This window comes from Nylanderia fulva, unplaced genomic scaffold (assembly GCF_048542155.1).
Source record: "Nylanderia fulva isolate GAGA-0341 unplaced genomic scaffold, ASM4854215v1 Scaffold1, whole genome shotgun sequence".
Lineage (NCBI taxonomy): Eukaryota > Metazoa > Arthropoda > Insecta > Hymenoptera > Formicidae > Nylanderia > Nylanderia fulva.
In genome coordinates, this window is record NW_028189192.1 from 4,883,799 (window position 1) to 4,899,103 (window position 15,305).

Here is a 15,305-nt window from a genome sequence, read left to right on the forward strand (position 1 = left end):
CAAAAGAAAGGCACAATATTTAATAAAAAATTTATATATATATGGATAAGTATCGTTTGTAAAATTTAAAAAAGGAAAGATTATTTTTTCGTAACTTGTCTGTCGAAGCGTCGATTTGTTCTACTTGCGGGAATATATAAGTATTCAGATTTATTCGAGTGAATGAATAAACACAGAAGAAAAACAATATTTGATAAAAAATATACATACATATATGTGAATAAGTCGTTTATAAGAGTTTAAGAACGAAGAATCGATTATTTTTTCATAAATGTCTAACAAAGCGTCGATTCGTTCTACTTACAGGAATATACATATAAGCGTTTAGATTTTAATCGTGCAAATGAATAAACTTAAAAGAAAGACACAATATTTGATAAAAAATTTATATATATGTCGATAAGTATCGTTTAAAAATTTAAAGAAAGATTATTTTTTCATAAATTGTCTGCCGAAGCGTCGATTTGTTCTACTTGCGGGAATATTTAAGTATTCAGATTTATTCGAGCGAATGAATAAACACAGAAGAAAAACAATATTTGATAAAAAATATACATACATATATGTGAATAAGTCGTTTATAAAAGTTTAAGAACGAAGAATCGATTATTTTTTCATAAATGTCTAACGAAGCGTCGATTCGTTCTACTTACAGGAATATACATATAAGCGTTTAGATTTTAATTGTGCGAATGAATAAACCTAAAAGAAAGACACAATATTTGATAAAAAATTTATATATATATCGATAAATATCGTTTGAAAATTTAAAGAAAGATTATTTTTTCATAAATGTCTGCCAAAGCGTCGATTTGTTCTACTCGCGGAAATATATAAGTATTCAGATTTATCGAGCGAATAAATAAACCCAAATAAAGACAATATTTAATAAAAAATTTATATATATATATGGATAAGTATCGTTTGTAAAATTTAAAAAAGGAAAGATTATTTTTTCGTAACTTGTCTGTCGAAGCGTCGATTTGTTCTACTTGCGGGAATATTTAAGTATTCAGATTTATTCGAGCGAATGAATAAACACAGAAGAAAAACAATATTTGATAAAAAATATACATACATATATGTGAATAAGTCGTTTATAAAAGTTTAAGAACAAAGAATCGATTATTTTTTTATAAATGTCTAACAAAGCGTCGATTCGTTCTACTTACAGGAATATACATATAAGCGTTTAGATTTTAATCGCGCGAATGAATAAACCTAAAAGAAAGACACAATATTTGATAAAAAATTTATATATATGTCGATAAGTATTGTTTGAAAATTTAAAAAAAAATTATTTTTTCATAAATTGTCTGCCGAAGCATCGATTTGTTCTACTCGCGGGAATATATAAGAATAAATAAGATTTACTCGAGCGAATGAATAAACTTAAAAAAAAAAAATATATTTGATAAAAATACGTACATATATGTAGATAAGTATTGTTTACAAAATTTAAAAACAAAGAATCCATTATTTTTTCGTATATACGTCTGTCGAAGTGCCGATTTGTTCAACTTGCAGAAATATATAGGTATTTATATTTACTCGAACGAATAAATAAACACAAAAGAAATACACAATATTTGATAAAAAATATACATACATATATGTGAATAAGTCGTTATAAAAGTTAAGAACGAAGAATCGATTATTTTTTCATAAATGTCTACGAACGCGTTCGATTCGTTCTACTTACAGGAATATACATATAAGCGTTTAGATTTTAATTGTGCGAATGAATAAACCTAAAAGAAAGACACAATATTTGATAAAAAATATATATATAATATCGATAAATATCGTTTGAAAATTTAAAGAAAAGATTATTTTTTCATAAATGTCTGCCAAAAGCGTCGATTTGTTCTACTCGCGGAAATATATAAGTATTCAGATTTATCGAGCGAATAAATAAACCCAAATAAAGACAATATTTAATAAACAAATTTATATCTATATATGGATAAGTATCGGTTTGTAAAATTTAAAAAAGGAAAGATTATTTTTTCGTAACTTGTCTGTCGAAGCGTCGATTTGTTCTACTTGCGGGAATATTTAAGTATTCAGATTTATTCGAGCGAATGAATAACAACAGAAGAAAAACAATATTGATAAAAATATACATACATATATGTGAATAAGTCTTTTTATAAGAGTTTAAGAACGAAGAATCGATTATTTTCATAAATGTCTAACAAAGCGTCGATTCGTTCTACTTACAGGAATATACATATAAGCGTTTAGATTTTAATCGCGCGAATGAATAAACCTAAAAGAAAGACACAATATTTGATAAAAATTTATATATATGTCGATAAGTATGTTTGAAAATTTAAAAAAAAATTATTTTTCATAAATTGTCTGCCCGAAGCATCGATTTGTTCTACTCGCGGGAAATATAAGAATAAATAAGATTTACTCGAGCGAATGAATAAACTTAAAAAAAAAAAATATATTTGATAAAAATACGTTACATATATGTAGATAAGTATTGTTTACAAAATTTAAAAACAAAGAATCATTATTTTTTTCGTATATACGTCTGTCGAAGTGCCGATTTGTTCAACTTCAGCAGAATATATAGGTATTATATTTACTCGAACGAATAATAAACACAAAAAGAATACACAATATTTGATAAAAATGATCCATATTGGAATATGTTTAAAAAAAACGAAGAAAGTTATTTTATTGTTTTTCGCACGCGCGTCTTTCTCGAGAACGCATTTATTCATTATAGGAATTATAAATTAAAATCTTATACACATATACATAATGAAAAAACAATCTTTATAACGTGGCGGCTATACGTTATATGTGTTGGAAAATTGTTATACGCAAATTTACGAAAAATAAATAGAACGTTAAATTGTGAACGAAAGGTCGATTTTTCTATGGAAGCAATATATATTGCATATTATTTTTTAAATTGCAACCAATGAAAACATGAATATTAAAAGTTCGGTATATCAGATATATGTTTTAAAATGACATGGATTTATCTTTAAACTGAGTTTGACGAAAAATTTGTTCTCGCATGCCATATGTCCAAAAGAAATTGCTGCTCGGAATAAATAAACGCAAAAAATTTTACAATATTTGCGATAATATAATATATATATAATATATTATGCGATAATAATTTTAAAATTGTATTTTTAAATAAAATATTTATATTCTAATCTATTTTCCATCCTGTTACAGCAAGGCGAGCGATTAACTTCCACTTTCCCTTCGAGATATGTACAACGTCGATAAGTTTATAACGGGGAATGAGAGAAAAAAATTCATAAAGCAACTAAAGTTTCGATCGCTCGTAATACTCTGATCGAGAACGTTTGCCAGGTGCAAATAGCGGTTCGCGTTTCCTGAACTCCACTTCGCGACTCATTATCGCGTTCTCGCAAACTCGTCGATACGTCGTGAAATAAGAAAACGAACGTTCGTCCACGGTTCGTTGACCAATGATGGTCAATCCGCGTGAATTACTGAGTACAGAATTAAATAAGAGCACCTCTCTCTTTCCAAGACGCTTCAAGTCGACACCGATACCGACGAACATCCATCCGTCATGTCGCGGCTGTTTTTATGGGTATTCGTATCCTTGGTGGCTTTTGGGCGAATTTTTGCGGATGCGGGCGATATTGCTGTTCCCCGAGTATACCCCATATCAGGTATCTTTAAAATTTTTCGCTAGTTTTGCACATGTACTTCAAAAGAATTCACCGAGTTAGAATGTTCCATTTTTATTGTTTTTCGACGCAGCGCGCGCATCTCTCTCCCTCGAGAAAAGCTTTATATTATTTAGAGAAATTATATATATATAAACATACATATATACACATATACATATACACACACATTCTGTTAACGTGCCGCGAGCGTTCTTATAGCGTTGTAGATGCTGTTAGGTAAAAAAATCTGTTATTACGCAATATTTACGTTGTTTTAAAAATAAATAGAACTTTAATAAAAAATTGTGAAGAGAAAAAAGGCCACTTTTTTGGAATACATATATAATATTTGCATATTATTTTTTTAAATTGAACCAATGAAACAATGAATATTAAAAGTTCGCGTATCAGATATTGTTTTTATAATGCTATGGATTTATCTTTAAACTCGCAGTTTGACGATAAAAAATTTCTCCGCATCCCATATGTCCACAGAAGAAATTGCGCTCGTGCCGAAATCGCGATAGGCTATTAAAATGATATTTAGCTGCGGGTACCAATTGTTACAAGGGCTTTTAGTTTGCCCCTGCGGTTCACGCGAAACGAAAATACTACCGCTCTGTCGTCGCATTAAATATTTATTTGCAAGCAGTCGCAACACTAATTGACGAATTTAGCAATCCGACTCGACCAAAGGTCAATTATTGTCTCCCTCTCTCTCGAAAAAGTTCTTTCACCCTTTGAAACATTTATACTTTTATTTGTCTTACACAAAAGTCGCTTCATTGAATTATTAATATAAAAATAAGAGATGTTATAAGGCAATATACATTTACACACGCATCATCTACCTCTCAAATTGAACATGAGGAATATTATTGTTCGACAGTTTACCCTGGGTATCTCAATGCCGGTGCTGATGACGAAAAGGGGCAGCATCGGCTTCAACGTGGGATATCAGCTCAATTTCGCTCTACCTTGGAATGTGTCGCAGTTCGAACCGACGATAATTTCTGCGAGACACGTTAGGGATCTCGATTTGCAGGAAACTTACGTCGCCATTGAGAATCTGCTGGACGAGTGAGTTGTCAAATTTTTTTAAAGGAAACTCCGTCGCGCGAGACGCAAGACAGATTCTATCTGTCATGATCTTGATGAGAGAAACGAAGAGCCATCGAATCACGCGGTTGTCTAATTCTTGTTCGCGTTAATTAAATTTTGCGAGAATTAAACGAGAGAGAGAGAGAGAGAAGAGAAGAGAGAGTCGAGACATAAGAGTCGCCGATATATCAATTGATTTCAATCTGTACGACACTTACAGCGCTATCGAGATTGGCTGAACGAGCGAATTCTGTCGCTTTCTCTTTCTCTCTCTGTCCCTCTTTCTCTCTCGTTATTTCTCCACCCATTGCCTTTTGTTCACTTTCATACACGCGATCCGGGAACAAGCGCGCAATTTTGCTCGCATTTTCCCACTGTCGAATTTGCACAATGGGCAGTCCAGAGACGATTTGAATTTTGAATCGGAAGAACAAATGCCGCGCATTACGCAGACGAAATTGCTCGATGAATCAGTAAACATGGCAGAAGCTGGCGCGAGCGCGAGTAAATTCGTAATTAACTTAAACTCTACTGCTGTGTATATCAGTAGTGGCCGTTTATTGAAATCATATTTCTGCCAAGGTAGAGAGACAATGGTTCTTTTTTTTTCTTTTGTAATGGTTCACCTTTCGGGCAAAGCTCCAAAAGTCGATACTGAGATTATCGAATAAGGAACACAGCACATTAGCGTTTTCGTCACTGTCAATATTTTTGAAATTTTCATACATTTTTTCGCATCTCATTTATATATACATATATACTTCATAATAATATCGAACTTGTCGATGATAAAATTAATTTATCGAGGGGACATGTCACAGTTTTTTTTTTTATATAAATTATTAATGTCAATTTTATATATTCGTTTTCCACGCAAACGCGTTTATTCAGCATTCGCCTTAATTCAAAATTGACAAAAGGATGACTAAAGCCGCGTTGAAATTTAGAGATATTACGATTCTCTCGAGGTTTAATTACAGCTATTAAATTAAACATAGAACGGTATATACGTAGTTGCAATTCGATGCGAACTCTGTCAACTACTTTCAACGACAAAGGAGAGCGTCTCTCCTTACTTTCTATCACTCACACCTTCGTCCTGTATAAGCGAAGCGTCGTCACTCGCAGGATCAAAGGGCGGCGCAGGAACGGCGACTCGAACATAAATTAATTGGGACGCAAGACTATTACTCCGCTGGGATACAGGATCGTATAATGCAGGTCGTACGTGATAAATGAGAAACCCGCCTTCTGAGATATCGCGTATAAGAAGGAACCAATCAATAATGGCGAGTGCAATAATTTCGCGGATATCGAAGAAAAGAATGATTTCGAGAAACAATATTGATGCAAAATTTTTCAAATTTTTTTTACGAAATAAAATACAAAAAGTTGTAAAATATCAATCTTATATCGATATAATTTCGATATAATACAAACTCTTGTCGAACATTTTCAAATTTTCTTTCCATTTTGCATCGTTCATCAGAAGATCCTTAATTAATCGTCATAAAATAAAGACCGAATATATATATATATATTTTTTTTAAATTTTAAAATTAATTATAATTAATTAATTAATTAATTAAAATTTTAAAATTAATTTAAAATTTTTTAAAAATTTTAAAATTAAAATTTTTTTGGTTTTGTTTTTTATTTTATTTTTCTTTTCTAAGGATAGTTTTTCGTTTGATTTAAAGTATAAGTGCCTACCTTCATATTTTTGACATTTTGATATAAGAGTTTAGGAAATAAGTCTAATAAATAATATAATTAAAGCTATATTTTTTTTAATTTGTTGGTTCTGAAGATATAATACTGTAAAAGGTTTCAAATTAAGACAGGTAATAATAAAACCATTTATTTTTATCTATATGTTTTTTATTTTTGGTGTTAATAAAAATGAAATTAAGTTTATCTAATAAAAGGCGGTATCTCATATTAGGAGACCTTTTGGTTTTGATACAAAAACTGACTTACTTTAATCAAACTTATGTATATTAAAACTCGAACGAGATACTTTCCTAATTGCATATATTTTGGAAATAATTAACAAAATGTAAATGGTATCTCATAATCGATACCTTTACCCTATATATATATATATATATATATATATATATATATATAAATTATCGCTCGTGTAAATTCTTTTTCGCTTCTTGCGAATTTCCGTAGCAAACGTTTAATGAAAAGTCAACGTTTTTGCTTTTTCTCTCTCGACTGCTTGTCAAAGATTTCGTTGCCGCTTTGACAGAATTAGTCGGTGTAAGTCGGATTAAAATAAAGAAGAATCGCGGAGCGTGACGAAAGAGAAAGAAGAATATACATCGCCCAGGCAAAGTAAGATTTAATGTTGACTCTTTAGACACGGCTGGCGGGATGGCAGGCAGTGCCTTTTGAGGACCATTTGCGAGCTCGCGGAGACGCCCCTTCGCAGGATCCAGGACCAGGACGTCCTCGAGGAAATGATTCACTTAATTTTAACGTAAGTCAATTCCGATGTTTCGGCAGTCGCGCTTTGACTTCCGTCGAAAGATGAAGTGTACATCCGTATGATGTACACCGGAAACGAGATTTATTATACCGGAAGAGTCGCGAATAATGAATTCCCTTGGAAGTCGCTAATGGTCGCGGCGTGCATTCGTTGGAAATAATGTAAAGGCTCTCTCCGCTCTCTGAGATATTTCTACAGCTAATGTAAACTCCCTCTTTCCCCACCGTAAAATGTAGGTTAACAAGATGCAAAAATTGCAGATTCTTCTCCATTCTGCTGTATTACGGTACCGGCTATTATAAAGTTTTAATATACGATTTTACAGATCCTTGATATCGAAGTTCCCAACTCAAACTATATCGAATCTCTCGAACTTCATAATATAACGCATTGAAAAATTTGTACGAAAAAACATAAATATTAAAAACCTATTTGCCGATGAGAGATTTATATAAAAGCGTACACAGAAAAAACAGTATCATTGAGAGAATGCAAATATGCCTTGATTCAAGTATATTTTATTTTTATAATAGCGCCAAATATAAATAATTTTGGATAAAGGATAATTTATCCTTGAAACAAAGTGCAAAATATTCTTGGTTGAAGCTGAAATTTACTTCTAAATATTGCAAGGACAAGTGTGCATCGGATATAAGGGTACTTTCAAATATATATAATAATTCTTAGTTCAAATGTGACTAAGTTTGTTTTCACCATATGCGATTTTTAAAATAAGAATATATCTTAAGGATAAAATATACTTTACACAAACTTATTTATTATTAAGGCAAATGAAAATTTGTGATTACAAAGAGTATTCTATGCTTAAATCAATCAAATAGCGTTCAAGAATAAAAATATACTTGAATCAAGGATTCCTTTTTTTCTGTGTAGATATACATATATTACATATACGATACTGTAATCATTATCAAGACGTGTATCGAACTATAATATCGCTCGAATAAATGGCTCGCCTCGAGATCGCTCTTCCTCTCGCGAAGTTTCATTTTTCGTAAAGTGATTTTTGAACTCTTGACGGACGGTAAATTTTCTCACGAAGTAAAATTTCTTATGCCACTCATGCGCGGTAGTAAGTCCTAATTGATCGTCAATCGAGCAGCGCCGGGGTGGCAGTTACATCATGTAAAATATTCGCTCTCGCGTTCTGTAGGGAGCCACTGAATTTGCTATTCCGAACGCGCGTTTCACGTCCGCGTGTGTTCGAGGGAAATTGCGCTCCCGAGCTAACACCAGCGCGCTAATTGCAACAAAGTTAGGCGCGTACATTAAGTTTCTAATGGAAGTGTTTCGCCTAGGAAGGTTTTCGCCGGGCTTTACTTTGCGCTATCCCTTCGCAGCCGCTCCCTGGGGAATTTCCCTTCGAAATAACCCAACGAAAATGCCGATGAATGTAATTGCGTATATGCCTGAGAGAAAGAGATATAGGGAGACGAGGAGAGCTCCGGAGCGAAATATATAAGCCTTGTTGTCAAATATATTTCGCAAATTAATACCGACGAGCCATTAATTGCTGAGCGCGAGCACGCAAATTACCGAGATTCGTCGAAAATCCTAGGGCATCAATATAGAGATTCCGGTTGGTTCAACAATATACGAGAGTGGCAGAATAAATTATAATATTTTACTTATAAATATACACATGTAGATTACATGTTCGATATCAACATTTTGCAATTTTGATACGATGTGACTCTATCGCATGAATAATTTACATTTTAAAAAATATATTAATATATTAAAATTTTTATTCTACTTTTTCACTTATTACCTATTATATTATAGAAAAAAAATATATATATATATATTATTTATATATAAAAAATAAAAATATATTTCTAAAATATGTGTCCTAAAGTGAAATAGGTATTTTGATGTAACGATTTGCAATGATCGAAATGGGATACAGAAGTTTTCGAAGTAACAAGTGCCTCTTTAATATATTAAAATTTTCATTCTACTTTTTCACTTATTATACATTATAGAAAAAAAATATATATATATATTATTTATATATAAAAAATAAAAATATATTTCTAAAATATATGTCCTAAAGTAAAAAAGGTATTTTGATAACGATTTGCAATGATCGAAACGGGATACAGAAGTTTTCAAAGTAACAAGTGCCTCTTTAATATATTAAAATTTTCATTCTACTTTTTCACTTATTATACATTATATTATACATTATAGAAAAAAAATATATATATATATTATTTATATATAAAAAATAAAAATATATTTCTAAAATATATGTTCTAAAGTGAAAAAGGTATTTTGATAACGATTTGCAATGATCGAAACGGGATACAGAAATTTTCGAAGTAACAAGTGCCTCTCCGAAATACCTCGATTCAAAGATACCAAATAACGCCGGGATTTGAATAAGACTCGCTGAGAGAAGATTTTAATCGGAATCTCTTTTCGACAGGCCAACGGAGGACTCGCCGTTAGCGATTAATTCCAGTCACCGAAGCGTCAACAAATTGTATCAGGAAGCCGAACGATTGGGTAGCTCTGGCGGCGATTGCATCCTAACGTATCCGGATTGCGTCAAGTCACCGTTGGAATCGTTTACCGAGATTGTATTTCCTTGAGTAATCGAATCGCCGCGACTTCGTTTTCTTCCGGTTTAAGACGCGGCTTCAATTACATCGCTGTGTCGCGCGTTTTCGATTATAAACGCGTTAGTTTTCTTCCGTTCAGTTTTGCATCTCGGGACACGAGCAGCGTGTATCCTACGGAATTTTGTCTTCCACTAAGCGATCTCGACGCGTGTGACGGATGGGAATTTTATCATGAGATGGAAGCTTGATGCAATATACGAGCGTCTAAACGCGACAAGTTTTAATTTCTTGATATTTATATCCTTCTTTTAGCTTTTAAATAACTTAAAATTGTGTATCGTTGAAGCAATATGTTTTATTTGTTATGTTGTATTTTTTTTATATAGACATTTAAAAATGTAAGCAGGAAATTTTTAATACAATAAAAATTTGTGGCTGTCAAAGAAACGTAGCCCATACATTTTAAATTTCGTTACTTTCATAAATCCTACAGTTTTATATCTGCATTTTTAATTGCACAAGAGAGCATATAAATATATGTAAAAATAAATATAAACTTATACATTGAGTTTATTTATATTAATATGTGTTAACGCGAATAAAATTTCTAAAACGTTACCGCGCGCAGTTTAATTAAATTTAAGAGAGAATCGTTTTCTTTTATCAGAGAATTTTTATCAAAAGTATTGATGATTGAACGGTCGTCGTAAGGCTATAATGCACAAACACACATACACACACACACACACACACACATAAAAGGCGGAATGAAAAGAGTGGTAAATAAATTTAACTCTCGGGTTTCGCTTGGTAAGATATCTCGAGAAGCGATATACCACAGCGACTGATTTCTTTTCTCGTACGTATATATCTATCTGCTCTTTATCTGGATTCGTAAATACCGTAGCCCTCTTTCCCCTTTGCTTTATCCTCCTTCCTCTTCCGTTCCCTTTTCGAGCCCGCTATCTTTCACCGTCTTTTCCTTCCGCGTGTCTCGCAACCGTCGAAGGTTACGTACGTATTTGGTACTTGATGCGCAGCCACACGGAGGATCTTTCACTCTGGTGAAAGATCCAGCAACGCGCGATAGTTACCCGAACCATGATGGAGTGCGCCCGATCACGCACTTTCGCATGTGCTATCGCTCGCACGTATAAAGCGCCCTAGAATTGGTGGAATAGACCCATAACGTTATCCCTTGCGAGATTTAAGGTCGATCTTTGTTGGCGAGTATCGAAGGATTAATGATCCCTTTTAGCTATAATACGATAGAAGTTTTACGTGGATTTTTTTTAATTTTCAGAGATAAGAGAAAATAACACAGAAAAAACAGTATTCTTGAAAGAATGCAAATATGCCTTGATTCAAGTATATTTTATCCTTATAATAGCGCCAAATGTAAATAATTTTGGATAAAGGATAATTTATCCTTAAAACAAAGTGCAAAATATTCTTGGTTGAAGCTGAAATTTACTTCTAAATATTGCAAGGACAAGTGACAAGTAAGCATCGGATATAAGCGGTACTTTCAAGTATATATAATAATTCTAATAGTTCAAATGTGACTAAGTTTGTTTTTACCATACGCGATTTTTCAAACAAGAATATATCTTAAGAATAAAATATACTTCACACAAACTTATTTATTATTAAAGAAAATTTGTGATTACAAAGAGCATTCTGTGCTTAAATCAATCAAATAGCGTTCAAGAATAAAAATATACTTGAATCAAGGATTCCTTTTTTTCTGTGAAGTAATATTTTTTCGAGAATTAATTTTAAGCGGACGTTATTTTTAACTGCATTTTAATTTCGCCGCAAAGATACGCGTTGCCTTCAAAATTAAAAGCTTGATGACAAGGTAATTTCTTTGCTGCGCATTTTCATGGAAAGAGAAAAAGAAAAGAGACTCTGCGTGTAACAGGAGAAAGATTGTCGTTCAAAGGGATTTATATAATTACGAAAAAAAAAAAAAAAATTCTACTATTATTCTATTCCTCTATTATTAAAAAAACGTATTTTTATAAAGAAAAGGTGTTTCTAATTTTATAACTTAATTTGAAGTAATTTACGTGCAAACATGAGATTCTTTTTACAAGAGCACTTTAACGTGACCTAATTTTATGCCCTCTCTGCGCTTTCGGGGTTCGTATTGTGCAGCGTTTCTAGTGTTAAACATATTACGCTCCTGGGATTAACGGTTACATTTGCGATAATAGTTACAATAGAATGGCGCGCTGGAGGGTTACATGTACGGTTGGAGCTAATTAATTAAACAATTAACTATTCGCAGGTAACGTTATGCGCAATTTTCTCAACGAAAGAAACAGAGTAAGATGCTTCCTGACACTGCGCATTCATCTTCCCCAGTGTCCTTCTCTATATGAGAGAGAAAGAACCAAGAAGACTTTTTCTCCGTTTACCATCCAATTTTGTTCAACCGCTTTATTGTCTTCTTCTCGCTTCTATCTTCATTTATCTCCATTTTTCCCACCCTTAATTTTTCGTCCGAAACACCTCGAGTGGGAAATATCGGACGTAAGATTACTCTCGCGTTATATTGTGCGTTACATAATTTCATTATATAGCGCATCGATTAAAACTTTGCGATTCATTAACTCCACGGAGATTCACCCTCTCGGGAGACGTAGAATAATGATTTCTTTCTTTAACTCATTTAGTTTCACGTCGGTTTACATTCTCTCCTCCGTCTTCCACTCTCATCTGCATCGCCTCTCTTTCGATCCTATCTTTGCATTATTCCATTTTCCTCCACCCTTTCTCTGCCCACTAATGCCACCCCTTCTTCGCGTTTCTAGGGGTAGAGCTTTAAGACTTGAACGTGTAATCTTCCTGTTTCAAAACTTATTCCGCGCCCTTTATCCGGAACTTGTCGCGAGCATTCTCACCTGGGACGGGGGTAGTGACAACTTTCAGCAAACAGTGATTACAAAGGCAGAACTGACAAACATTTGAAGCAAGAGAGGGCGAACAGTAGATTGCCATCTATCTCTCGCGACGGTATCCGGCTGTTACTTTCCGAGCGCGTTTTCGCCGCGGCATTGTTCGGAGTGGGGACTTGACATTAACTTTAACTAATGTCATACTTACGGAGGAAAGCTTTATTCCGCAATACAACACTGTTATACGCGTGTTATACACGTCGGCTCTCTTGCGCGGACGCACGCGGAAGTGATAAGATTTAATTTGAGATTGCATTTAAGCGAGAGAGAACAGACGCACGCGGTATGTTAAAAATAATTTGCGTAACGATGATTAATTGATGCCCGACATTGCGCGTGTCTCATTTCGCTTGTGAGTACAACGTGTGAAAAAAAAAAAAGCGACGGAGTTATAAATTACGCGAGAGCGTAAGTAGATAAAATATAATTCAGGCGGAAGATTTATTCATCCCTCCCGGTGGGGCCTGTAATCCCAAGTTTAACGATGAAATATAATATTCTGTAAATACACAGATATATACGCAAATGTATTTCACATTTGGAAATCCCTCTTTAGTAATTACAACGTTAATACGGCCACGAGTAATGACCGAAGACAGGAATGATATGGAAATTACGCGGGTAACAATAGATTTTCAAGTTGCGGATTTCATTAATTTTTCTCCAAAGGTTTCTCGTTGCTTTTAAGATTATATTTTAAAGTAAGAAGAAATTCCTGCAAACTTTTTCATACAAATATTTAATTTTATGCAAACGTCAAATAAGTCTCTTCGTAAAAAGTTGTATTCCGGTTAGAAAAAGAAGAAGAGAAGATATTACGTTTTCATAAAATGTTTCAGAAAATTTAAATAATAATAATAATAAAGTATTTTAATTAATAACGAATTTTTATATCTTGTTACATTATTTTGATAAAATTTATTTTAGAAAGAAATGTTAGAAAGAGGAGGAGAAAAATACCTATTTGTATATGTAACATTCGATCAAATGTTTGTGAAGTTACGATTATTTTATTTTTATAAATTCCGAAATATATATTATTTAGAAAAAAAATGTCAACTATGCGATTGTGTAGTAGAAATGCCTAACTCGTTTGTACAAAAAGCAAATGACAAAAACCAACCGAGAGAGAGATTTTAAAAAATATTAACCATTTAATTTCAAGAGCATCCTCTTGGATCCTCTTCTGGCCACGATTGTGCCGGACCGTTCGCTGCGCACGAAAATTATTTGAGCGTATTTGACTATAATTCATCGCAGGTGTCGACTCGCTGAACAAGCAATTCGTGCGGCTCTGCGAATTTACGTTAATTTCCACGAGGCAGGCCACGTGCGCCGCTATAGGAGTTCCGAAGCGGAGGAAGTAGAAGCGGCCGGTTAGAGTCAGACAGGCGTGCATATATGCGCCACTCCTGCAGCAAGAGTGTAGTCTACTGTGTTCTCGGTCGTAAGATTAGAGATACACCGGGAGGAGAAACGCATGTTGTCTACAAACTATTACGGTCGGTATTAGAATGTTTCCACGATGTTTTTATACATTTTTTATGTCCTCACAGTATCTTTGAAAGAATGCAAATATGCCTTGATTCAAGTATATTTTATCCTTATAATAGCGCCAAATGTAAATAATTTTGAATAAAGGATAATTTATCCTTAAAACAAAGTGCAAAATATTCTTGGTTGAAGCTGAAATTTACTTATAAATATTGCAAGGACAAGTGACAAGTGAGTATCGGATATAAGCGGTACTTTCAAGTATATATAATAATTCTTAGTTCAAATGTGACTAAGTTTGTTTTTACCATACGCGATTTTTCAAACAAGAATATATCTTAAGGATAAAATATACTTTACACAAACTTATTTATTATTAAGGCAAATGAAAATTTGTGATTATAAAGAACGTTCTATGCTTAAATCAATCAAATAGCGTTCAAGAATAAAAATATACTTGAATCAAGGATTCCTTTTTTTCTGTGCTTTTGGATGTGTTTCATCGAGTTTATATGTACAATTAGTTATTCTAAGCTCTTCCATAAACATATTTTTTTGCCTTGGTCTTATAATATATATTCTGCCGCGAATTCCTTCGCGATTTACGCGTCGAGAGTCGAATAAGCGTTAACAAAATGTGAAGCTCACGATCTCGCGTTATATTTTCCAAGAAATAAATTGGCGTGAAATGATTTATTTGAATTCAAATTTATGTATTCGCGTGCGTGCGAGAAGAAACCGAAGTAAGGTTTTTAGCGTAATGTGACATAATGCTTGCCGCGAAACGATCATTTAAGAGAGAAAAACAAGCCGACGAACGAGACGAGAGACGAGAATCCAAGGACGACCGCCGAGTGGTCTTTCCCCCTCGAAAGAGAGAAAGGAAGAGAGAGCCAAGGACTTTTCCGGACGTCAAGCAAGTTATTTACCGCGAGTCGCGAGTCGCTCCTTTTTCGGCTATAAGTGCGAGCGATATTTATACAGG

General features: G+C 33.3%; 2 protein-coding genes across 2 annotated transcripts in view; one reads left to right on the forward strand and one right to left on the reverse strand.

The window, feature by feature from the left end:
• LOC114931097 (uncharacterized) overlaps positions 1-15,305 on the reverse strand; it is a 133,703-nt gene that overhangs the window by 39,010 nt on the left and 79,388 nt on the right. The gene's annotated exons all lie outside the window — the stretch shown is intronic.
• Positions 3,575-9,893, forward strand: LOC114931033 (uncharacterized). Its single transcript, XM_085479767.1, is given in 6 exon segments — positions 3,575-3,610; positions 3,613-3,637; positions 3,640-3,677; positions 4,567-4,757; positions 7,147-7,266; positions 9,728-9,893. Coding segments are annotated over 6 exon segments (576 nt in total).